The 26,902-nt window shown below is 39.5% G+C and overlaps 1 protein-coding gene across 5 annotated transcripts in view; it reads right to left on the reverse strand.

The window, feature by feature from the left end:
• POU6F2 (POU class 6 homeobox 2) overlaps positions 1-26,902 on the reverse strand; it is a 302,685-nt gene that overhangs the window by 162,956 nt on the left and 112,827 nt on the right. For all 5 annotated transcript variants that reach the window (XR_008975165.1, XM_057431526.1, XM_057431525.1 and 2 more), the window contains exons 3-4: positions 18,347-18,438; positions 17,218-17,446 (exon numbers count right to left, since the gene is read on the reverse strand). Coding sequence is in view for 4 of the 5 variants with exons in the window: in XM_057431526.1 (XP_057287509.1) it covers positions 17,218-17,446; positions 18,347-18,438 (321 nt within the window). In the remaining variant the exon portion in view is untranslated. The remainder of the gene's footprint in view (positions 1-17,217; positions 17,447-18,346; positions 18,439-26,902) is intronic.

The raw sequence follows: 26,902 nt of genomic DNA on the forward strand, positions 1-26,902 counted from the left end.
AAAACCATCTGGAAGGACTGTAAGAACTAATGGGTTTAGTTGACAAAGGAGTATGTTTCTTTACCTGTTTTGTACCTTTTCACTCCGATACTTCAATACCTTTCTATTAGTTTCTTCCTTCCGAGATAAGTAACAGACTTGCCATTAAAACATACTATTCCAGAAATGACCACGTGGGGAATCACAGGATCTTAATTAAGGGAGATAGCAATGATTTAACTTTGATATCTTGTTTCAAAAGCCTGGGGACATTTTCCTCTCAGTCTACAAGACACTGTGGTCTCTAAAAGAGCCATTTAGTACCTATGTGGCTCCTAAAATTCATTTTGCTTTATTCCTTAAAAACCTCAGCATTCTTGTCTTGTTTTGGCACTATATATACTTGCCTTTATGGGTGTAATTAGTACATAATACAAAGCAAAGAAAAAATACCACAAGCCTATGAGAAATAAGTGTTGAAAAAAAGAAAAAGTTTGCAAAATAAATTCTCTGCGGCAGACTGTATAAAACGAATGAGCTGCCCATACAAGTTCTGTGTTTACTCTTGATTCAAAGTGCTGTACAGATACGAGGTTTCCATTCATAGAATTATAGAATACCAGGTTGGAAGGAACCTCAAGGATTATCTGGTCCAACCTTTCTACGCAAAGCATAACAGAGGTAGACGTCCCAGCACCCTGTCCATGTTCTCTATTCAAACCACATTCAGGCATGGATTTATCCAATTCTTCAAAACTTCCATAGATTTTTCTATAGGCAGTTCTCCTACCTAGCTAAAAATGACTAGAACCTTTCTCACCTAGCAACTTTACAGTTCAGACTATGACAACTCACACGGGCCTTAAGAAGACATCTTGTCCATCTGGAGGGCCATGGGAAACCATCAGATTCAGCAAAAGCAGCTAAGAGATCAATCAGACTGCAAGACCAAGAGAAATACAGCTCTCCTCATATTTTCCTTTGTGCTTGATTTTACTGGAATTCTTCTGTTGCCCTTCTGAGACCAGTCAACTCTTGATTTTAATGATACAAGATTATCCCTAACATTTACCCTTAGAAGACATGGATTATATGCCCCAAATTTATGGATATTACAGGATTCATTATTTACTGGGGGGCGGGAGGGATGAAAGAGAAACAGAGAACAAAATAATCCAAGGAATTAGACCCAATCTCTAATGTAAAATAAACTCCTCAGTCTTTAAAAGCCTACAAAAATCAAACTATGTCAGTAAAGATTTGGTAGCGTTTTAAATTAACTCCAGCAGAAACAGAGTCCACTCAACTAGGGTCAGGAGGAAAGATAATAGAAAAAAATGGCTTTTGTGGTTCATTTAAAGCACAGCCTCAAAAGGAAAGCCTGCTGATTGCAAGTGCTACGAGTCTGAGGTTACATGAACTTAATATTAACTTTACAAATCAGGAACTTTATGATGAAATGGATCTCTTCATTAGAAAATCCCCAACTACTTTGTGGTCTGTGGAGACGTTATCTGATCATTCAGTGATGTACTTGTGGTTTGTAAAAATGGGGACCCTTAGAGATCATCAGAGCCAAAGTCTTCTCCCTGGGGCCTTTTTACTCTGCTGACACTTAGTGAAAATCTACCAGCAATACACTCTCCAGAGCAGCAATCATTAAGTCATTCAAAGTCACAGGCACAAGGGTCTGGGGTTAGCAACTATTAATTAGTGTAATTATTCCCAGGATGACAATTACCAGCTGCAGGATCCACTTAACATCTATTCTCAAAACTTGTCTTTCTGCAATGCTAATGTTTCTAATAGGTTCATTTGCCACCATTTACTGATTACATTCACTATGGTATACAGTTTCAGATGGACAGGATGGAAAGCCAATACCTAATATTGACCTTTAAAGCATCCTGAGATTAGAAAGGCTGCTCCTACCATCATTAGCCACATCATTCCATTGAAAAACATACATATACTGTTTGTGATAGATTCGTGATATTTCTCCTCTTTCAAATTTACTCACAAAATTAATTTCATGGAAAAACAACATGGAGTGTTTCAAACTATGTTATTCAATAGCATTCTCATTCAAAGTAATACATCGTACACATGAATTGTACAATTTGATGTTTGAGAATATTTCAGTTAACAATGATATTCACATGGTAAAATTTCAAACCTGATTCTCCAGACTTCATTACAAGAAAGTAACAATGAGAAGAGGCACAAGACTGTACAAGTCTACAGTCTGTGTTTGCTCAGCAGTGTCCAAATCCAGCATGGTGCTGAGCCATGTTGAAACCCTGTGCAGTTCAAAGAAATTAGGATGCTTGTCACACATTTAAATCAGACTTACGTATTTCCTAAAGTAAGAGAGAAAAATAAATAACATAAATGTAGTTTCACCTGCTTAGGGAATGTAACACACCTCTCCTGTGAACAGGGGGATAAGATGTCCACAACAAACAATACTTTGATAGGACATAGAGCTAATTCATTTAACAACTGATGGAAGCAAGCCTTTGAAAGGGAAGCTTTTTCTCTAGATTTTGAAAAATGAATGTAGCTTAAATCCATGATGGGACTAATTTCACCCACTGCTTTAATAGATCCTGCTGATTCCAAAGAATATTAATCTTCTGCAAATCAGAGCCCTACATTTCAAAGCCCGTAAGCAACGATATATCAGAACTGGTCATACATGGAGACTACAGAAAGAGGAAGATTATCTGCTACAAGGTAGTTCAAGAGTTCCTCTTTCCAATACCAGTGCAGTCTTGACTACTGAAACAGGAGAAAGATTTTCTAGTACAAAAGCAGAAGTGTGCAGGGAGTACGGCATCGCGTTATTCTGACACATTTCTCTTTCTTCATTCTCCATGAGCTCACAGCAAGTGCAATCAGGGACGTCACTGAATACCAGAGTTCATAAGGGGCAGAGAAGCAAAAGTATTGGCAGTACATTCTCTGGAGAAGCTTTAATTCTTTATTCTTACTATGCTAATGAGTCACAAATCAATGTTCTTAAAACTGTGTTAAAAAACTGTGTTTCAGAGTGGTAACATGATATTAGCATATATTTTAAAGGGTCTCCTGGACAGCGCCTCGACTATGCAGGAGTAAGTGGAAGCAGCAGTGTTGCTTTTAAATGTGCTGCTAGATTGTATTTCTGAGCATTTGATGTTCTTCTTTAATAACCTCAAGTAAAAGGCTGAATGAATTCAACAACAGTAGCTGAAAAAAGTGCAATGAGTCATATTATAGGAAAATGGAGAAAAGGATACAGGACTCTCCACTGAGCACAATCCTATATTGTAGGCAATCTGTGATAACACCCTTTTCATTTCAGTTCAGTCCCATAAAATTACCACTAACATTACAACTCATGCAGAACACAGATAAATGTAAAAATGTCACAGAATTCTTCCAGATGGGACTTTTAGTTCCACTAGATCACCATCTACTTTTTTACTTGTCTAATATTTCATTACAACCTTCCATAAGTTAATTTTCTTTCCACTGACCATGTAAATCACAAATCAATTTTCATTTAAAATGCCTGACTACAGATTGCTCCTGAAAGCTCAAAGCATATGCTTCAGTGAGCTCTCCAACATTCCTAATGCACATTAGAAAAATGTTGTGGTTTCTTAAAAATCTTTTTAAAGGAATTAATTTTACATTAAAGTCTGGCATCAGACCCAAGGAGTGATACTCCTCCCTTCCATCTCTTCCCCCTGCCCGGACCCAAAAGCAGGTACATTTTGGAAATGTAACCCTATGTAGAGCTAAAAGTCTTCCATGGCAATGACATTTGTTCCTTAATCAGAAATTCAGGCAAAAAAATAAACTGCTTTAGATTTGCAGAAAGCAGATGTGATTACTTAATCCCAAACCCCTTCTGCAACCATGTACTTCTCTAGGGGGAAGAAGACAGAAGAAAAGGAGGAAAACCATTCACACTTCAGCCATTGGCTGTGCTTTATTTGAACCATTATTTTTCTCATATTCTAACAGAACCATTGTTTGGACTAAAATATGACTACTGCTAACTGTACTTAAGGAGGCAGCCACTTTAAAACCAATGGGATATGCCTGTGAGACAAGAATTCAGCCTTTAAAACAATCTATGAGAAATGTGCCATAGGAATGACCAGGAAATATCTTGAAACTGTATTGTCTGTTCTTCGCTCGTGTTAATTTGCACATAGTATTCTCCCCCTACAAAACTGTAAACACCCATTTGGCAGACTGAACTTGGGAAACATGGTTTCTATGCTCGTTTTGCTACTGTCCTGCTGAGAAACACAGGGTGGTCACTTTGCTACTCTGTGCCTTAGTTTCCCCATCAGTAAAGAGTGGATCATTAAAATGACCCTTTCTTCATATTAAACAGGAACACTTAAATGCCTGAGCTGACACACGCATAAGCATTTACTGAATCAGTAAGAAGCAGGAGCAATCATGTGGTCACTCAACGCTTTTTATAGGTAGACTACATTTCCTCACACTTTCTGTACTCTTAAATCTCAGACTGTTTTCACGCATTCTTGGTACTTGAGAATCACAGCATGAAACTTTGAAGGACAAATACTCCACCACATCAACCCGGTGTGGTGGGAAAAGGAAGCGTCGTATCTGCTCTTGGAACACAAAGGAATTGAGCCCTTTCTAATGGTATGTCTCCAGATCACTGAAGACTTCTGAATTGCTTAACTGCAAGGGAAGAGAGAAGCATAGGTCCTCCAAGTCTCTCTCCTGATCTGAACCCACAAGCCTTCCCCTTACTCTCTCCTCCTCTGCTTACCTAGCATATCCATATTTACCACGTCTCCCTCCACCTTTGGGATTGCCCTTCCATCTCTGAAGTTCAGTTCTGTGCTGTTTTGCACCGCTCTATCGCAGCTCTTAGCAAGACAGAACAGCTTTGAATCCCAAGTTCTTGAAGCACTCTGACACTGGGATTCTAGCTTGGGGGTGATGGAGAGGGTGTCAGTTTAAATAAGGCTGAGTGCTCATGACAATTGAAAGTAGCTCTGCGTTAAGTGGGGCTCTTTCTCATAATGCAATATGTCAGTGCTGACCGCTGAAATGGGGGAAGGGAAAGGCTCTTGAATAGTCTCTGTAAATAGGGTCTTGCCAAACCATTTGCAGGTTATAGTCAGCCAAACCTTGAGGGTCTTCATATAGGGGTTTTAAAAACCCAAACCCCCAAATGTCAACAGAGCCTCAAGCATCACATCTAATGTGAATCTGCCTCACTAAAACTGAGAGTTGAGGGCCTCCGGATTTGGCTCTGTGCTGGCATATCACAATCACCACTTACAGCTGACCACTTACTTGTAACAATCACATGGAATTACTTCAGATATGAAGAGGTGTGGGGAAAAATGTTTACTTTGCTTCCTGATGTAGAGAAATCCCATCATCTAAGAAGAAAGCTATTCACAACAGGGAAGCATCTGAAAACACGTCTATTAATAGTCACTGGAATTTTTATGCAGTAAGGATTACTATGAAGACAACCTGTCTGCTCCTCTAACAAGACTTTCAAAGTTAGCTACTTAAACTAAATAAACAAGTAGTTGGTTGGGTATCTGACCAGTCAGTACAAGGCCCATAAAAATACTCCGTGGGAGATGCCTCTGAGTTGGTTCAATTAAGTGGCTAGCTAGATTTCTGTTTTCCATTTGCCCGGCCAGCTCAGGGCCAGAAGGCTGTGGTTTTGTGGGTTTACCTCATTTGGTTTCTTTTTTATTTTCCAATCATATTTCCTTTACTGGCTTTTTGTTCCATCAGGAATGGATTGGCAAATGCCTCTAATGATGCAGAGGTGAGCATCCGAAGAGGAATCCCAATTACGGTGGCCAGAAAGCATATAGATGCTTGAACATCTTTCCTTTAACTAGATCCTCCACCTCTTGACATTACTTTGTGAAATTCTCAGAAGCTTCTATTACACAGCCTGCTGGACAGACTGGATGAGGCAGGTAGCTGAAGCTTAAAAGGGGCAGCAGAGGTATATGCACATGCTCATAGGTACAAGCTGGGATGTGAAAAAGAAAATATCCAAAGTCATATTAGAAAGAAAAGGACATCAAAGACTTCTCATGAAAACCGTGCATCCTCTTGAGAGTCTTTTTAACTACCCATATTTTCATGCAATTCTGATTACTTCTTGATGAGGAGACAAACATCTATACCAAAAACATGACACTTGGGAAGCCTGTGGTTCCACTGTGAATCCCACACTAGCAAATACAGACCAGAACTTCAGTTTAGATGTCTACATACCCTTTTCAGTGCCTGCCAATAGATTTATGTACACAAACATTCAGGCATTCCATTTTCAGCATTTTGTCTACAATTACTAAACAGAACATTACAGCTACTGGTGGCTAAAATCAAAGCTGCCAAGTTAAATTTAAACTCTACAGGTGCTGGTGGCAGAGAGTTCCTATGTAAGCTGCACAAACCCGCAACCCAGGCACTGAACAGAAGCCTCTACCTAAATAACATTGCTCTGAATCATCAGCAATGAGGATGTGTTTTTATTGTATATACACCACCCACCAACTACTTCTTCATGAAGCACTAATACAGGCTACATCAACATTAGAAAGCAATTTGCTGCAGTCCAAGAGGATCACTAGGCAGAGGCAGTCGGTTCTGAGTCCTTCAGAACTTCAGCAGATGCAGCTTGCTATGCAGTAGGATTTACTTTACAAACGACGGCTTACCTCCTGCCTTCCTACACCACTTCAACAAAAATGTTTCCCTTATGGATACCAGGAAATTTAGGTTTCTTAGCCCCAGCTTCTAATCTCCACAATGACATTTATAAAATGATCAGATCAGGAGACAAAGAGAATGCAAGTGTAATGTAACTGTGTACAAATTGCTCAATATTGGAAATCTCATCTCATTCTGTTATTTATTTTTCTCCAAGTGAGATAATTATATTTGTATAGGTATAGGTATAGATATAGATTAGATGTTACAGTACAAAGCCACAAGGGTTCCTGATCTTGTTAACATGATGGTTGTCATAGTTTGTTTTGTTTTGCATGAGCAAAAGCTCATTACTGAGGACCCTTGTCATTCGCATTGACTTATGTCTTCTTAATGGAGCATTTCTGAAATGAATGGCAGGACATTTCAATTCCAACTGTACCTTGGAGTCTGCTCCCACTGAAGTCAATGGGGTTTCAGGACAAAGGAAGCTTATAGCTTGTGTTTTTACAGGCACACCCTGGCCTCTTGTTCAGTGGGCTTTGAAGGACGGCCAATAGTGATTTTCAAATAATTTTGCTTTCAGGAATTATTTCAGCATGTCAGCTGGTCTATTTGGCTCCCTTTTGTACTAGGTGACTTGCACACTTACACTCTTCTAGGCCCAAAAGGTGCTATAGTTCTTTGTATTCCTTGCAGTGCAGTAGGATGCCATGGTGCAAATACACAAGCCTTGCCCTGTCTCAGTTAGCCAGAATCGGTATAGTCTGCTGTGCAAAAGAGGTGAACTAAAATCAAGTCTCACTGCTGGGGAGGGTAATAGCAGCACTGTTTTTGCATCAATCCCCTGCCAGGCAATCCATAGACTGGTTGCTCTGGAGGGAATCACTTACCCTTCAAGCTGGAGGTAAGATGCCAGATAAGCAGTAGCCTGTAAAAAGGGATTAAAGGAAGAGATAAAACCAGGGGGAAAGATTAAGATAATTTACCCTTGTATATTGTATCCATCATGAATCCCATTGTCAGTATCTATTGTTCAACTGACTGACAAACTTCTGCTTCTATCCCCTCCATAAAAGCCTCTATCATATGGAAAGTTGCGTACCTTTCACGGGTTTATAATAAACTGGAAGTGAGTAACAGTGCGATATCAAACGAAATAAAACTCCAGTTGCTATTGCTGCTGGGGTTGCCTTCTGAATGTGGCTTATACAATATTTCATCTGTGCTGACACCTTTCACTCTCAATTATTTGGCTGCTGTCAAAACAAATCAATCATATTATAGCACTGTGTCTTCATGTTACCATTCCACTGCAAGTTAGCTGCATTAACTTTGAGATATATGGAAGTATAAAATTTATCTCTATTATTTATTTCATACAACTTTCTCCCCTGTGAATTATCTCACAAACATGGCAAACTCAAATTATCAGATGTCAAACGTTGACTAAATATAAATACCACTAAGAAATTTTACAATAATGGCACCCATGGGAACATAAATGCATAAAGACACACTTGATAAGCTTTACACTTACAACCAATTATATTCTTCTGACGAATGGGACAAACAGTGTATGTTTTTAATTTCAGCTCCAATTGGCCAAGGTGCTCATATAAGATAAATGTAATTTCATAAGACATAACACTGAACTGCCACTCCTGCTAAAGCAGGGAAAAACAAAGATTTAAAGAACTGATTTTGTCACCAGTGGAATGAAAAGAGGAAAAAAAGCTGGGAATACTTTTTAAAGATGATACAGTGCTGGGAGGGGAGCACGGTTTTCCTTTACTGCTCACAAGCATTGATTTGGGAAAGGAAAAGCTAAATTCTTGAACAGAGTCTGAAAGCGATTGGTGTGTTCAGACTGCTAGACTGAAGAGTTTGCAGAGAAGATGTACAAAATCTGTTGAGAGGTTTTTATCCTTTTAAAAAGAAAAAAGCAACAACTTTCAGGTTGTCAATAAGTGAATTTCCTGAAAATTTACTACTATAATTTCCTTGATTATCAGGCAGGATTCATGCCCTGTTATAACCACATCTTCTAAAATACAGAAGCCAAATATATTGGGAAAATCACAACAGGTTTATCATCTCCAGACATTTGCATCTTCTTCGTTTATTACTGCTGATGTAATGGGAAATCAGACAAATATACATTCAGGAATATTTGGGTTGTAAATAGCTTTTAAAAACCAAGGTAAAATATAAAGGATGGACAGAAACGACACTGGATGAGGAAAAGGACAAGAGACTGATACGAGATCTGAGAAACAGAAAGGGAAAGATATTCAAGGATCAGATTATGTAAATCTAAAGCATCAGCACTGACTTGAACAGAATTAATCATGGAAGTAAGATGAGAAACTTGTCTTTATGCTTAAGATTTATTTTTAGCATAGCATAATTTATCATAGCAAAACACAAGTAAAAGAAGAGTCTGTAAGGTATGTCAAATCTACAGCTGATAAACTTTAAAAGCAATATCCATTTTAAAATAAATAAGCAAAAAACCCTATAGCAGACAATAGCCTAAGAACCAAATTGTGTTGGATCCTACTAACCTTGGTAAAAACTTCTAATCCTTCTGTGGGCTGGAAAAGGTCACTAAGTCCCAAGTAAGGAAAATTCATGTTATTATTGCAACTACTGAAAAAGCCTAATCTCTTTTAGGTTTATGAACCAGAACATGACTTACGAATTTAGGACATTTAGCAAAGGTCTAAATGTGTCTGAGAAACTCAAGGCATCTAACAGTAGCGATTTAAGCCACCTTGTAGGAAAGCATAGCACTAACTATCAGCACATTCCTTTACAGGTGGGAAGAGAGTTGCAGAAACCATGGATGAATTGTCTGCCATCACATGGGATGCCTGGGCTGGAGCACAGAGCAGAACACAGGTCTCGTGTCTGGGCCCTCTGCTACATCTGTCAGAGCAGTAGGCTTGTAAAGACCAAACATTCCAGGAATGGAAGCACCTTCAGGGATCAGCAGCAAAATGAGACCAAGGCCCGAAGATCTCCATGCGTACAGATTTCTACCCAAAGGACATGAAATTGCAGAGAGGTCTGGGGATGGGGAAACTCAAGGAAGTTTCACTTTCAGCATTTCTGATGTCACCAGACAGATCCTGTTCCCATTTTCAGAGCAATCTCAGTGGCAGACAGATGTTGCAGAATGTTTCAAGGTGCATAAACGGCAAGATTTGAACAAGTCTAAGACTTCCTAACTTTCCATGACAATTAAACAATAAAAAAAGGGGAGATTTCCATTAGAAGAGGAGGTGTATGGTTCTGTGCTACAGAATCACATAGACTTTAAAAAAATTTCATCTAAAAAATTGGCTCCCAGGTGGTTAACTTGTATGTTCCATGCATTCAAAATTCACACTATTAAAAATACCCCATAAACCCAGTTGGTCAATAAAGACTTTGTTGTTTTTATGAGTCCCTAAATATATATGTGCTTGATTAGAATCAGGAACAGAAGTTTGTAACAAGGGAGTTTTTAAAACATGAATCATAGGGATTTTATTAATACAAACATCACGGAAAAACAAAGGAAATTAAACCGCAAAGACTATAAATGTCTGACTTAAATCCACTAAGGCAAGGAAATTAAGTGTGAAGGCTGCAAATCCACCCCAGTAATCCTTCTACAACTCACTCTATTGTAGAGTCTTGGCTCAGCATACAAGTCATATATACATATACCATACAGATGCACCTACCTATTAGCATGTGATCTACCAGTGCATGTAGCATGTGCGCTACAATGTGGAGGTGAGGAACAGAGTGACGAACACTCGCTGGGATTTTCACTTGCATTTGAAATTTCTTGGCTTTTGTAAGATTACAGTAAGTTAAGTGCTTCACATTATTGGAATGAGTTTTCTCTACATTAATTTAAATTGTCACGGTCTAAATTCAAGAAGAAGATTAAAGGCTCCTGGAAACAGGTGCAAAGATACACTTTAAAAGCAGCATTAAAATGAATCCATGTTCTGGTTGACAGAAATTTCATTTATATTCCTGCACACAAAATATTCCTGCCAGGAGCAGTATCAGTCAGAGTCACGGCTCAATAAAGGGGTACATTCCCAGAAAAGTCCAGGTCTTGTGTACCAGTCACACCACCATTCCCAGCCTAGAGGGTAGTTAAACAATAGGGTTCTGGGGGAAAATCTGGGGACCTGCAGACTACTCCCATCTTTCCCATCTGCTTTTTTGGCATAAAAGTCTGGAAACTTAGACTCTGCCAAAACCTGGCCTGCAAAGTTTAAGTAGGTGTGAAGACTTTGATTTCAGAATTAATCTGAACTACATCACATCATTACTCCTCACTGATGTCGTTCCATAACCATCAGTAGCAAAAAAATAGGCATGTCTGAAGTCTGTTTTGGGTGGAAGTCAACAACAGAGCACACAAGCATGAAGAATAATGCATTTTAATGCCTCTGATGGTAGGCCTTTAACTTGTGGGGCAGGAAATTCAAACAACAAATAGCTAACACACTGGGAGTGATCAATAAACAACTAGTAACTAATAAAGCCCTGAACCTTTCACATTCCCTCTATTAAGGCAGCAACTTCCCACTGAACAAGATGAGCAATTAACATGGGGCCAAGCATTCCCATGGGAGAAGCCTTGTATGGTGGGAAAAAACAAGCAAAAAAATCCTAGTAAGTTTCTTTCTGTACTACCCTCAGAAAAACAGGTCTTGCCCTTTCTCCCAAAAGCAAATGTTAGGCTTCTCAAACACTACATTTCCTGGGAGACCAGATGGAGACACAGAACTTTCTACCTACCCCATCTTTAGGGATCTCTGCCCATTATTTCAGTTCCCCTGCAGCATAGTTTAGATGAGATACATCTGTTAGACTGAGGCAACCTGCTGTAGTGGCTGCTAATCCACAGGCGCTCTGTGCATGCCACAGCATGCTTAAGGATGCATGGATTTCTCCTATTTCTTTCCATGTACTAAGTACAGAGGTTAGTCTTTGGGGTGGCTAACACCTTCTTTGTGTGAGTGAGCCCTTCACAGTGACTGCATTATGTGCAGCATTTACACAGTGATAGGGAAGGTATATTAGGTTTGAAGCCTTCACAGGAATTGCTCCTGAGTTCAGCTCCTTTTCTTGGTTCTTGTCATTCTTGTCCTGGTTATGTTAGTACACTGCAGAAGTACCTGGGAATAAACTACTCCTCTAAGTGAAACATCATTTTGATTATTACTGACATTGGTGCTCATTAAAATACATAAGTGAAACACTGTCTTTCTGTAGACTCTGAAAGCTATTTCATGTTACTTGAAGGGGAATACAAATGAATAGGGACTGTATCACTTTAGTTAAAAGAGGAAAATGTTCTAAAACCCTGGAATTTGGACTCTAGATCAGTAAGCCATTGAGGTTTGTAGTTTACTTTTCTGTCTCTTTTTTGTTTTCCATCCTTCTCTGATTTCTGGTTTTGAAGGTGTGTGTACATGCAAGAATGGAGACAGCATGTTTATCTGTTACACAATTAATAATACAAATCTATGCTCAGATGAAACAAGATTTAATAAGTGTAAACAACACCTTTGCTTTTTGTTACCATCATCTTTACTTAACATGCATTTTGACTGATCACATATGAAAGCCTTCTTAATTTTTTACCATCATCTATGTCTATTGCTACCCATATCAGTACATTTTAATGGCTGTCTCCTAGTTTTCAAGATGCTTAATACATCTCCGCTTTCATTGTACTGCAGCTAAAATATGACCTGTCGCTGTTTAAGTAATGTAATTTAATGATTTCACGTTTTTTAGCCACGCAAAGCTTCCTTTCAGCAGTGAAGCCTTTCACTAATGATCTGGGGAGATAGTTCGGTCTCATTTCTTTGAGAACTCCAGACTAAGAAACTCTGACTTGGAAATAAATTACTGGCATCCACTTTAGGAACAGTACAATGCTCAGTGGAAATGAAACATACAAAGATTCAGTGCTGTGAGGCCAGAACTTCCAACTTGTTGATTTCTTTCAAGGTTCAAGTGTCATTCTAGCTCTGTATTGGTGGATATATTACCTAAAACACTGTTGTGCCATCGCTATGTAATGTAATATATTCGGGGGAATCCTTTGCAGAGACTCCCCCATAGGGCACAAGTAGCTAGCAGTGAGCTGACAGGCAACACTGGGTTAGTTTCTTCTCATTTCAAACGTGCACTCCATACTAAAAGTATAGCTAAAATACCTTAACGTTTTAGCTAAAACTGCTTTGGCTGTCCCGGAAAAGTGAACAAAAGGAGAGGACAGGTTTCAGCAACTCCTCAGGACTGAATACATTCCCATTTACCAGTGACTTCAATGTGGGTTAAAAATTATATTAAGAAAGAAAGAGAAAACAAACTCAGCCCCCCAAAAGGTCTCTTCCTGTTCAGATATGCAGAAATATTACATTGAAACATAAAAATCAGGTGGACTTACAAATAGAATGTCTTTCAATGAATATCAGTTCCCAGGCATTACTGCATACTTTGAGATTAAGCAACTACAAGTTCCTTGGAAAAACTCTTGACAAGGATAGATAAAACTGAAAAAGGAAAACACTTAGAGAAGAAGTGTTAGAACTTAGAGAAACCTGACCTGGCAAATGGGATGCAGAAGCTGAACCTGTTCAGCCCAGAGAAAAGATTCCCAAAGGTGGAAAGCTGAATACTAATGAACACCAGTTTGGATGCTAAGAGGAAAGCTGTCAGTGTTTTCTGCATGAAGTCAATGAGTACAGGCCAAGAAGCAGCAGATTAAAAGCAAAAGGCAACACATTGTCTGAAGGTTGCCTGCCTCGCTTGTTGTTACAACCTCACCATCAGTACTGACTCCTCCAAAAGTTTTGCTGGTTAGGAGAGCACGACTGTGTTCCAAGTCTAAGATTTGGTGACAGGAAGATGTGCAAATCTTTTTTGGACAAAAGCTTTCCTGCACTGTTTTTAAGCTTTTAGCTTCAGTATTTTTAGTGGATTACAGTAAAAAGTTTTAGTTGACGATTTTAGTGTTTTCTTCAAGGAACTGTCAGTGGAAAGCCAAAGTTCCATAGGTGAATCTGTGTCATGTTGAGGGATTTTTGTTTAAAGTGGATGTCTTTGTTTTGCCACCACACCTCTGGTATCTCAGTAAGTTGTACTGTCTGCATATGAAATTTGCTTAATAGGAGCCAGGGTAAACATATTTTCCTAAGTTTCACAGCAGGAATTTACACATTCACATTCTTTCCGTGTGTTCACACGTTTTTTTTTGCTCAGGGAACAGACATTGTATAGCAATATGTATGGCAAATGACATAGTGTAATGAACAGAAAATAATAAAGTATGTACCAAGAAAAGCAGTTTTGAAAGAGGCTTAGTTTAAACCTCTTCTCACTTACAACAACAGAATTCCTGTTGGTTTAGTGGTGGATCAGGACCATACAGCAACTGAATAATTTTACACAAATAGATTTGGAAAAAAGCTGAAATCTTACTTATAAGAAACTGACAACTGTAGAATAGGTAATTTCACTGAATAAGTTACACTGTGTAATTTCCATATCATTAATCGCTCCATTTTACCAGTGTCTTGAATTTTTAAAGAAACTCTTGTTTTCTCAGTTTAAGGACTTAACAGATCTCCTCGATGATTCCTATCGCTGAATGCTCTTTTCTTTCCACAAGCAAGGGTTTTCATTGCTTTATCCAGTCACCCCGAGGTCTCATACTTATCACCCTGAACCAGACCTGAAAGCCCCCGAGAAGAAAATCAGTTAAACACAGATGCGGGTCACACAAATATGGTGGGATTACTGCCTTGATCTGTGTTTAGTATGAATTCAAGTAAATCAGAACTTTTTCTGAATTCATATATCATTCTTTTGAGTTACCCAGCTGGGGGAGTTTGTGGTGAAGAGATTTAGAAGTTGACTGGTGAAGAGAAGAAAAAGAAGACAGGAGAAGGCCCAGCTCACAGGAGCTGTGGACATCTATGCTTCACTGTGCTGGAAATTCAGGGACAGGAGACGTGACAACAGGAGTAATAAGACAGGTTAGAAAACTGCATAAAAGCATGTTGCCCGTTTGTCCAGTTTGACCATGCCACAGTGAGGTGTTAGAGAGATGGAAGTTGATGAATGTGGTCTGATTTCACTCAAAGGGCCGAATTACCAAAACGGTGTTGAAGCAAGGTCTCCTAGGAGTATACCTATAGAAGTGCTGGATACAAAACAAAACATGCATTCTGTAATTATCTTTCGACTATCCACAACAAACAGGGAACAGAAGTCAATCAGGTTCAATTGAACTGATGACACCACACAGCTAGAGATGTTCTCTAGAAACACAGCACTTTCAGCTGACTCCCACCTTCATTCACACATGCATTGCGTAGTGGAAGCAACAGGAGCTTACAACTGTTATTCAGGGCTCCTAAGAGCTGTCTTGACCAAGTTACTTCACTTCCCTGTGCATCAGTTTCGCTTCCAAACAATGAGGGCAGTGGCATTTGCTTAGAGGGTCCAGAGGGAAGGGTAGATAAGATGATAAAAAGCAACGCAACTAAGTGTGTTGGGTTCTGTGACTGCATCTATATACAGGGAACTGCACCTGATGCTCCAGCAAGTCCCTATTTGATCCCATGCTTTCATCTACCAGTAAAGATTATGGAGGAAACCTTTTCATCCGGTAAGGTCATTGCTTGCAAAATTTATTTGGCAGCAGAGTTACACCTTTTAGCTAGCAATTAGACACCCATGGCTAAACTAAAGAGCAAAGGTTACCTGCCTTAATCCCTACCCTCCAGCTTCACAACACGAGGTGAATAAATGACGTAAGAACTGCACGAGCTTATGTTTATTTATAATACTACATACCCAGCAACTACAACCTGGAGCACTCCAGAGTGGAAGGATACATTTTTATAATGCCTGTTTCTTCATTAAGATTTCATCATCCACCTACGCTAAAAAGCCACTTCCCCTTCACTTTGTTATATCTGCTTTTACCCGCTCCTGTTCCTGCATTATTTTTTTAATCTCTAGTTCCCTACTTTACATGCACTCTCAAATTTTAAACAAGCAAAATTTGTGCATTAGTGTGTCCTTTTCATCTAAGATTTATGAATGACAGGTTCTTCGGTGCAGCTTAATGGTATGAAAGAGACATTATTTTAAACATTAAAGTGAAAACCATTTACAACTATGATAAGAGAGGTCTGTTGACATTAAACTTTAAAACATGCACAAGGTAAAGGCAAGTAGTTGCACCAACAGGTGAGAGTACTATGCATGCAGTTTGTAAGGGAGTTTGTTCAACACATGAGCTGTCTCTTCCTTTTCCCTGTTTCATGACCTGTAGGATTAGCTGCTTCAAACAATTCATCTGGTAATGAGCATCCACCAGAGTTTAAGATCTAAAAAATACATAGGGCACAGCACAGAGCTTTCATTCCATTCGAGGAAGACTTTTCTTACCATTTACATCACAAGAAACAATAATAAATAAATAAATTGAAAGGGCTAAAGCTTTATTTTGGTACTTCCTGCTCACACCTTGATCACCTTCACACTGGTCAATCACTTCCTTACCATCCTCTTCCATTAAAGCTATACTGTTCTATTGTAAGATACTGACCAAGACTTGCCTTACTACACTTTGAGAAGCAATCAACGTAATTCAGAGTAGCAAATAAAAACATCCAGTCAACATAGTCCAGAGTAGTAATTTTACCCCATATGTGTTTGGATTCAGTACTGTTTCTAACAATGCTAGACACACTGAACAGCAGAAAATACTAGGGAAGAACAGGGATCTTGCAGAACAGCTTTTCAGCCTGATTTTACACCACAGGGAGAATGCAGAGACATCTTAGGGTAGAACTGTTGCAAACATGGTATAGCTCAGACAATGGGGAGGGTACATACAGAGATGAAATTGTTGCTTGTGACTTTGGAGTCATATAACTCTCCCTCAACAGATTGGATGGGGATGGCAGAATCTTACTGATAAAGCAGACATCCCACAGCAAGAAAGAGAATACATATCCAGAGCACTGATGGGAGCTGAGAAAACACTGATTTCAAAATAAAAGGGTGGGGGGGGTTAAGTGATTTTCATGCAATACTGTGGTTTTAGTTGCTCCTATTCATTTAGCTACCCTAATCAGCAGTGGTGAAACAGAGTACTTGTCTTCATGCTGTCATTTGAAATTTTAAAGTAAACTGTGAGTAGGGAACACTGATCACTGATGACAGAAAAGCCTAATGAATCATTCAAGCACTTTACTGATCTGTGGAATCCAAGACCCAACCTCCAATCTTTGTTTATAAAAATACAAACATCTCTCAAGCATTCAAAAACAATCCAAGTATTAACTTCAAATACTCATCAAGGGCAGCATTTCATTGCAAAAAGAGACTGCTTGGTTTAAAAGACAGAGATTCGGTGAAACAAACAGGCAAAAGAACCTATTAGAAATGACAAACATGCCCTACCTTGTAGATTTTGCAATGGCAAAGTCATGATGCCTCCTGCTGCAGCTGCTGCTACCAGCCCTTGGATATTGGTGAGATTCGCGGTAGGCAGAGTTAGGACGAGCCCTTGTTGGCCTCCCAGCTGCCCAGCCATGTTGAAAGGAATAAGGATCGGCTGATTCAGGGCTGGAGTGCCTCCTGGCATCACCCCCGCTACTGCTGAGGCTAACTGTTGGGCTGTCAGGAGTGGCTGTAACAAAACACACATAGCAAGCCTATTTTGTTGTGCATAGCTTGGTATTACACACCTATAACTCTTCTGGCTTGGGATCATTTGGTGTTCCATTACAGATATACACTGCTTCCAGTATCTTCAGGTACACACAGAAAGTTTTGACAAACCTGACAGGCTGAAGCTGTAAACCTTACAGTCATGTAGCATGGGAGCAATCCTGGTTGAATCTGGACTGGTAAATTCATTACACATGCACTGAAGATAATTTCTGAACACAAGAAAGCCTTACAAGTACCTAAATGCAAACATTTCCCAAATTTTCCCAACTGTATATTGATAGTAACAATTACCAGAAGCTATGTGGACCAAAGCTGTCCTGTGAAGTGGAAGAACATTGAGTATTCCTTTAGAGTATGGCTGAACTTGGATAAAGTTGTGAAGCGATAAAGGAAATGTTTTAAAATGTTATAGAGTGCCATACTATTATACCTATGTTTTGCTGTAAAGAAAATAGATAGCTGGCATAAAAGATAATGAAATGCCTTTTTTACTGCAGGAGCTGTGTGTGACAGAACTGTCAGAGCCAATAGGTTGCATTAAAATTGCACAAGCTTTTTAATATTAAATTATGACATGTATTTAAAAAATAACTTATATAGGAAATTGAAATAATTTTACCTCCTAAATATGAAAAACTGCCAAAGTTTTATTTTGAAAAAAGATACAAAGAGCTGATCTCTCCAAACAAGTAACTTTAAAAACACAGACGATACATACATGCTCCCTTTTTTTAACACTAAATGAATCCAAACAGAATCACCTTCCCTACACTGCACAGATCAAAGATGAACAATTGCAGTTATTTACTTTTCATCATATTGCAGGTCTCGATTAGTTGAAATGAAAGATACTGACCTGAGGCCCAACAGGGAATGCAGGATGGGACTGACTGGGCTGGTGCTGGTCTGCTGGGCTCGTGTCAGGCAGCACCGTGTTTCCTCTGGCCTCTGAAATCCAAAGAGCAGACTGACTTTAATATCAAGCCTGGGGACTGCCACATTACCTTCTACTCTGATGTCACATAACATCAAGCTGAAAATGATATGTTAAAGTGCTTTATCAATAACTCAAGCACTCAAATCACTTATCAGCTGCATAAATTATGCTAACATTCATTCAGACCAGCCAACTCATTCAAGGAGCTACAAAAATCTGACAGCAGTGAAACTGAAGCTATCATCAACCCAGCTAATGTGGGTTGCATTATACATCAATTTACATACAGTACATGAGCACTCTGCGCGTGTGGGAACTGCATTTTTTACGCTTAGGTGAGCATCAGCCATTCTAATTTCTGAAAGCAAAAATTATCTGGAAAAACAATCAAGTCACATCTACTTTGTATCTTAATAGAGTCTTTTCTTTGGCAGTTACTGAGGCAGCAAAGGCTGTACAAAGTGCATTAAAAAGGCACTATGAAAACTGAAACCAGGTATGCTTCCAAATGACAGCTTGTTTGCTAAACTGCATGTGGGGGGCAAGCAAAATTCTGTGAAACCAAGGATTTCCAGCGTTTACTGAGGTGATCAATATCCAACAATCGAACTATATGCTGGCACTAATGACTTGCTAAGCACAGAACACAGTCCAGCCCTACCAGATTTTGCTGAAGTCTGCAATACGGATTTGGAAAGGAAAAAGAGAAGGAAAAAGAGAAAGGAAAAGGTCCTATCAGGTGCAAGAAAGCACCAAGATGCTTTCAAAACCATGTCCCAATCCTCCATTTCCTCCGGGTGAAGGACTTGCATCGATTCACAAGTTTTTCAGCCACGATCAGGCCCACATTTATCTTTGAAGCTGGAAGAATGACAGCAAGTATCAAAAGAAGCTGCAAGAGTAGTGTGGTCTCTGGGAAAGAAAACCCTGGCAATGGCATCGGGTTTCCTGGTTGGTACGATAGCTCCTGTTTTGTTAGTGGTTTCTGATGAGCTGTTGAAATTCTGTTTTAAGTAAACCTTAATGAGATGCTCTTTTCCAATGTTTATCCCATGAAAAGCAAGTGCAAGGTAATTCAGACCCAGTTTATTGGCACATTCTGGCATAGTAAGAAAAAAGAATATGATTCTGTCATACTTATAAATTTTAAAGAGGGTATTATCAGCTCATTTAAAACAAATTCTTCTAGATATTCTCCAAGGGGACAGACTTATAAATAATGGAAATGTGGAAAAAAAACCCCACCAAAAAACCTTCAGCACATTAAGGTACAAATAAAATTGACTGCTACATATTATTCAATTGACTTCTACTCTACACCAAGGTGTCAATCATAACAGCATTTTAGAATAGGATTAAACAATAAATGTGCAGAGTTGTTATGCAGAAACCTGAAAATCTGATTAATTTGTAATATTTTTGTGTGCTCTCAAAAAGCCAGAAATGGACATTGCTTTGGGAATACTTACAAAGAGTCCATTGAAATACTTGATTTGGAACTAATAAAAACATACAGACTTGCTGACATTTCATAAAGTGAATTCTATACAAATATGTTTGGCATTTTAATGACCACTGCCCTTTAATAATGATAAGATGACCCACCATAACCAGTGAGGAGTCCAACAACTGCCTAACAATGTGCAAAAAGAGACCAGTCATTTACTTTTTACTGTGCAATTTACTCATCCGAGTTACTTGAAAAGAAAGAAATGTAACTAGATGCATGAGAGTCAGTGAAAACTGCTTCTTTCAAACACATGACAAGCCTTGTGCTGTTGCTGTCCCTAAGACCAAAGAGAGGTTTGCTTCAGTATGAGTTCCTCCTACACAAAATACAGTGCTATGTTACTAAACACAATTTTACCTTTGGTAATTTCTACACATTGTTATGGGGTTTTTTAATCTCCTCTGTATGTGTCAAGTGATATTAGATCAAAGGCTCAATACCAATGAATACATCATTACTCCCTTAAGATCAAATCTTCCAAGTCTGTTTTATTTATGCAATTTTAAGGGCTGAAAATTCTGTCTTTGTGTGTGATTTAATTAATATTAAAACAAGCTCTTGATAATCTGCCACATCATTAAATCGTCCTATGAAAGCTTTGGGAGAAGAACAAAACTGGACTCAAATATTCACCAGAACTAGATTTAATTGCAATTACCACAGCTCGAGCTTTCAAGAAAATAAATAAGTTCTGAAGAAATAGGCCTTTAATATTTATTTTTGCATGGTGCAGCTATTCTAAGAACCACAGTTTTCTGTTATCTGTACCCTAAGGATTTTGCAGTGTTTCATCTCATAACCTGTATGTAGTACAAGGACCATGAAGCCAAAGTTAATTACGCTGCTTTCCTTTTGCATTGCACTAATTGGAATCACTTAGGATTACATTCTTTGCACACTCATCACAGATGATGCATCTTTTTATTTAAGTGCTTGAACCCTCTGCCTGCTGCTCCTAGCTCACTTCCCACATGATGCAGGCAAAACAGCACACGCTTTCACGTGCACGAACGTGGTCTTACATGGCACCCTGTATGAAAATATGCACGCCCATTCTCTGACTGAGATTCTCACCTTTCCTCTCATGCCCCTGCTAATCCACCTGCTATAACAGCTACTCAAGAACCAAGATTTTCTTCAAAGCACACAGGAAAACCTGCCTGCTGAGCTGGTGGTAAGTACAGCAAAGCCAGGATTTCAGAGTTAAGTTCTGTTGCCTCACACACGCTGACAGCATTTGTTCCTCGCTGTACACTATCTTTGGTGGGACACACAGGTCAAAGTCCTCAGGAAGGCAAAGCAGAGCACAAAACGCTGGTAGAACGCTACTTTTCCTCATAACGTTGACCACGTGGATTCCTGATTTCAGAGGACCTGAGGAGTCAGGAGAGCTGTGTCACAGCTACTATTTCTGATTCACAGATTCATTGCTATAATTTGGAAAAATCCCTTCAGTAAGACCATTCTCCTAACCTGGCAGTGCACAGTCCCGTGTGTTGTTTTTTGACTGTTTTACTGCCTTTGCTTGGGAGTTCATTAGTTCCAGATGCTGGAATTACCTCTGCAGGTAAATTATTCCCCTGTCCACATTCCAGTCCTCACTGATAAAAATGGCCTGTCAAAATCTAGCCTAGATTTTCCACTTGTCCAGATGCAGGCTATTACATCCTGTTAGCCTATCCTCTGATGCTGCTCAGCTTCCTATCAGTGAGGGATATGGCAGCAAGGAACCAGGACTCAAAGCAGTCCCTATGGAGCTGGGTAGTGAGCATCAGCACCTTCCCTGTTCCCAACTATGTTTTGGAGAGTTTCTGCTCTCCTCACAGCTCCAACTGCTGGTGCACAAGGGACAGGGAGAAGGCAGTAACAGGGCACCTCCCCTAGAAAGAGAAGTAATTCTCCTTAACACTATTTGCGTAGGCAGGGAGCTAAGGCTTCTCTTAGGCTGTCATAGCAGTGCTTAGTTGTAAGTCTACAAGTCTGCTCAGTGGTACCATATGAACGGGCAGGAGTGCTATTGCCAAGGTAGGGCCATGACTGTAGACAAGGCTTTAATATTTAATAAGCAGTATTCATCATACGTGATTCATCATAAATTAATTATAAATTATATAATACATACACACACCTCTCATCCCACCAAGGGCCTGGAAGGGCATGACACAATAAAAAATTGAAGTGCACTGTAAACATTGTAAAATAACCCTCTTGAAATAAAATACTATTTAAAATAAAGCCAAGTAAAAAAAAAAAAAAAGGCAACCTTCTTCTCCCCTTATCAAAAAGAAAAATATCCCCCAAACCAAGCAAAAAACCTTGTTGAACAATACCTGGTTTAAAAAGAAGAAACCACAAGAGAAACATCAGATGGAAAAAAAATTCCACATCCCAAAGCCTCCGAGCCTCATACAAAATTACAGCTGTAAACGCACTGGTTATAAACTGGCTTTCCACAATTTGCTTCCTTTTGTTTCTTACACATCTCCAGCAACACAACAGGTAATTCAGCTCTAAATTCTTCATTTCCCAGTGTCCCACAAAGGAGGGAATGCTCTAATCCCCACTTTATAACTAATGAACAGAGGGACTCAGATTGGGGTTCTTAAACCAGCACCATTTAGGCACCTAGATCTCTTCAGCTGTAGTTATACTGGGCTGCAGTTATACGTGGGTCAGAATACAGAACTGTGACACCTTGGGTAGCTGCTCCAGGGCTACCAGCAGCTCTGGCAAGGTGAGCCTGCATGTGCTCCCCAGTACCCTGTGCTCAGATGCACCTCCCATCCTCATGGTCCTTGTCTCTCTGGGTGTCTGATGCTCAAAGGGAACCTGCAGCTGACTGCAAGCGTGACCATACTGAAGAGCAATGCAGAATATACGATGGAGCGTGCTAAACATGTACATTCAGCTCTGTCCTGGACCTCCTGGTTCATCTGCAGGTGTGTGCGTGTGCCTGCTCAAAGGCATGATGCATAGTGCCATCTCCTCGCAAACTGTACACCAAAGCTCACTCAAAGCTCAAACCACAGCACAGGACGAGCCTCAGTTGATGATCTAGACATAAATGAATTCCTTATTATCCTCAAAAATTAATTCAACGTGTCTCACATTTGTATCAGAGCCAGGGAGATGCTGGGCTACTACTCTTCAGTATTCACTGCTTTGAAAAACAAGCAAGATCAAATTTAATAATACTAGATTTTCAGTAATCAAAAGAATACATAAATCTGTCTGAGACACCCATTTAAGCAAATATTTCAAATGAATGAACATTAATGAAAGAACACAGCATTTCAAGCAACTGTTCATATTAAAATCCTTAGATACAGCTCCACAATGTGACATTAAATTACTTGTATTTATCTCTCAGTAACCCTAACAATAAGAAATCAAGAGCAGACTTTTCTCTTACTCACTGAATCAACTCACATTAAAGATAGACCTTTAGGAACGAAATCATGAAAAGGAAAATACTGCCTGTGAGAAAAAAAAAGCTGCATTTAGATCATAAGCCATATTATGGGGAGGAAAAAAAGATAACTTTTTAAAAAGAAATTAAATAGACTGACTGATAATATTCAAATTATTGGGTAGGTATGTGGAAGGCCATCATCTCCGATTAAAGTAACCCAGCTCTTCATTAAACAAACCCTTAATTGTCAGCAATTATACTAGAAGCAATCTTGCTGAACAGAATAGCTGAAAGAAAAAGATGCGGCTGATAATGAAAAAATGTGACATTCACTCCAAACAATCCTTATGCTGCCACAGAGCACCATATTGCGGCTCTTAATTCACTATTTTCATTATCCTGCTGCCTAGGATGTTGGGCATGTGGTTAGGAAGCCTTTTCATATCACCTCATCAAACCTTATCAATCAGATTGCTACACAGACATTCACAAACACACCTACATTTTACAATACTTATGGGAGAGAAAATTGAGATTTTGTGCTGAATCTGGTTACATCTTATTATCTTACGGTTATCAGAGGGGATATTCCTGGGGCCTCAGCAAAGAGAATCAAGCTCAGAAATTAAATGAGTAACGAATTGCCTGCTGAAAGGTATGAATTTAAGCTTGGACTGCTCATATTTCATGTGAGTAGTTAGATAGTTGTCTTCTTGCAATCCACGACCAAGAGGTGGCATAAAATTCACTTACCTGCATTGTATGAAACTTCTCTAAGTATCGGGTTATCCCACAGATCATTAAGCAATTTGCCTTTCCCTGCTGACCTCTACTTCAGATTCTCAGCTTTTATTTTTAAGCAGCAATTTCAGCATCACAAAGCAAACCAAACAAGAGAGCCGGGTGTGTGCAGAATTACCACAGGTACCTGTTAACTCTGAAACCTAACAACATTGCAATGTCGATATCATCATTTCACTGTCCTATCATTTTAGCACAACATGGAAGTACTGCGCTTATCTTCTACAACGTTAGACTGTCTCAACTTACACAACTGTCACTCTTCATTTTCCCCTACCTATGTACAAAAACCTTCTAGTTTACCTTTGAAAATATTTGTGGTGTGATAAGAAAATGCTGTATCGATCTGCCATATTGACGTATGTGTCAATGCAATATCCTGTACAGAAAAGCTAAACATCCTGCATGCAAAATGGATTGAATTAGACAGCAGAATGAACAGAACAGATTCGCTTTACTGACTGGATCATTCAGTACTGAAGTAAGTAAAACGCCCCTGTTAGATACTAATATGAAACTGTCACACAGCTGCTACTGCAAAGCTACCAAAATCACTGCAGAGCTCACAGTCATTCTGCCAGTAGAGCACAAAATCTCTCCTTCGCCTGGTCCCTGGGGATATTTGCTCCTGAAGGATCTTCTCCTGCAAGACATGTAAGGAATCACTGCCTTCACTACCCATATGTACAAACTGGCTTGCATTTATGCACCTGCATCTTTCTGGATCAGGAATGACAACATCAAAACTCCACGACTGCTTATCATGAAAATCAGGCTACTAAAGTGATTCAGGTTACAGAGCCCTTCTCTGGGGCAACCACCAGTTATATGTACCACCAAACAAAAGAACTACCATACCAAGGCACAAAAATCACAGATAACACAAACCCCAGCTCTCCCAACTGCTTCTAATATTCTTCTTTCCCATGTTTTATTTTTGCTTCTCTTTAATTGCCTTATTTTTCTTCTTTCTCTTCTCCCCAAGTGAAATTTTTTTCTTATTGGTGCCCGTATGACTATTCTTCCACTTCAGATATTTCATGTGAGGAAGGAAGCATCACTACTACAGGAAAGGTGAAAGGATATAATTGCAAAAGGATGTCCTTTTATTCAAAATAGACTCATTCTACTTTTCTTCACCCCCTAAGTACAGTGCATAAAAATCCCTTCTTAATGGTACATACATTTTTTATGAACTGGACCCTTCATATTGAGAGTTCTAGTTTCTTTTCTACTGTATGCGTTAGCACAAATATAATCACATTAAGGTCACAAAGACCCTATCAGTTTTTCTTGAATTCATACAACATTTCATACTCACTGTTTGCTGTTAGCGCTGGTGAATGCAATGATGATAAAGGTTACTTACCAGAAGATGGACGGTTGAATGCATTATTATTTCATGTTGGGCAGCTGATCCCTAGCTAAGAAGGGCAGGAGGCTTCTCTAAATTAAACTTTGCTTTCTTTCCATCCCTGGAAGCTCACTAAATGCCAAAGAGGGAGCACATTAAAGAACATCTATTTTGGAACAACTGCTACGGTTTCCATCTTTATGGCTAACTAAGATTTCTTCCTGGTTTTACAGCATTTTTCTCTGCATGTGCTTTTATTCCTAACAGGGTAGAATGTCAAGCTTTCCACCAAAAGCCCAGTTCCTAACACCCACCCTCTCCACCTGACTCCTGTACACTCCCCAAAATAAGGTAGCCTATAATGACATCTGATAATGAGACACAGTTGCTGTTAGCCTGGGGAACCTTGCACAATTTACGTATTATGGACTCAGCTGCTGGAACTGCAGGCTACTGAAAGCCAGGCAATACACGTGGACAGCTTCTGGTGCACCATAATTCAGGCTTCTGGGTGGAAGCAAAGGGTAGCATGTCTGACATCTTTCCCTTTTTACAAGTTACACTGATAGACGTATTTACAAAGGATAGGGCACAGGAAGGTGGCCGATGACAGAAATTGAACTTGCAGCTTTTGTACCTTCCAGGGACTGGAAAGAAAAAGCTGTAAGGTGGGGAGTGACTGAACTTAGTGTGCTACCAGTCCTGTAAGAGCCTGTTTAGGGATTCAAATCACCCAGTTCAGTGAGTGGGAAATATCCAGCTCAGGGAGAAAGCATTCTATCAAACCCAGTAAAAGCCCCTGTTACTTAGATATTCAGCAGAGCCAGCATTCAGTAAAATGCACCCCAAAAGATATGTAAACACCTACTGGAGCATCCTGACCAGCAAGTATGGTCAAGCAACTGTGGTTTATCACTCTTGCTACCAAGTTCACTGTCTGGTTTCATCCCTGTGGTGTCTTTAACAATTTCACAGTCTCTGCTGTGGTCTTTACACAGCCCTGTGGGGCAGCTCCATAAAGTGTCTCATTACAGATTGTTCAGCGGTTCAGACTTTATTGAGACTCCTGAAAGAGCCATCCCACAGAGCAGCGTACTGTAGGAGTCCAGGCAAGAAAACCAGGAGGAAACCTTAACAGCGACAGCAACTCTGTATGCAGGAGGCCACACTCCTAGATCAGACTAAATCACAAAACTGCTAAGTCTACATTATAAACCTATTTAGCTGCACATGTACCTTCAGAAATACCTAGCTACAAAAATTCAACAGCCCTCCCCCTTCACAAGCAGCCTGTGCTGTTTGATACCTGCAGCAAGTTCTCATGATGTGCTCAGCAGGGTGAGCCATTATCTCAAATGAAAGTGTTGGTCGGGAGCTGCAGAAACTCACACTATGCAT

This window comes from Pezoporus wallicus, unplaced genomic scaffold (assembly GCF_028554395.1).
Source record: "Pezoporus wallicus isolate ANWC-B61680 ecotype Strahan unplaced genomic scaffold, APGP_CSIRO_Pwel_v1 scaffold_11491, whole genome shotgun sequence".
Lineage (NCBI taxonomy): Eukaryota > Metazoa > Chordata > Aves > Psittaciformes > Psittacidae > Pezoporus > Pezoporus wallicus.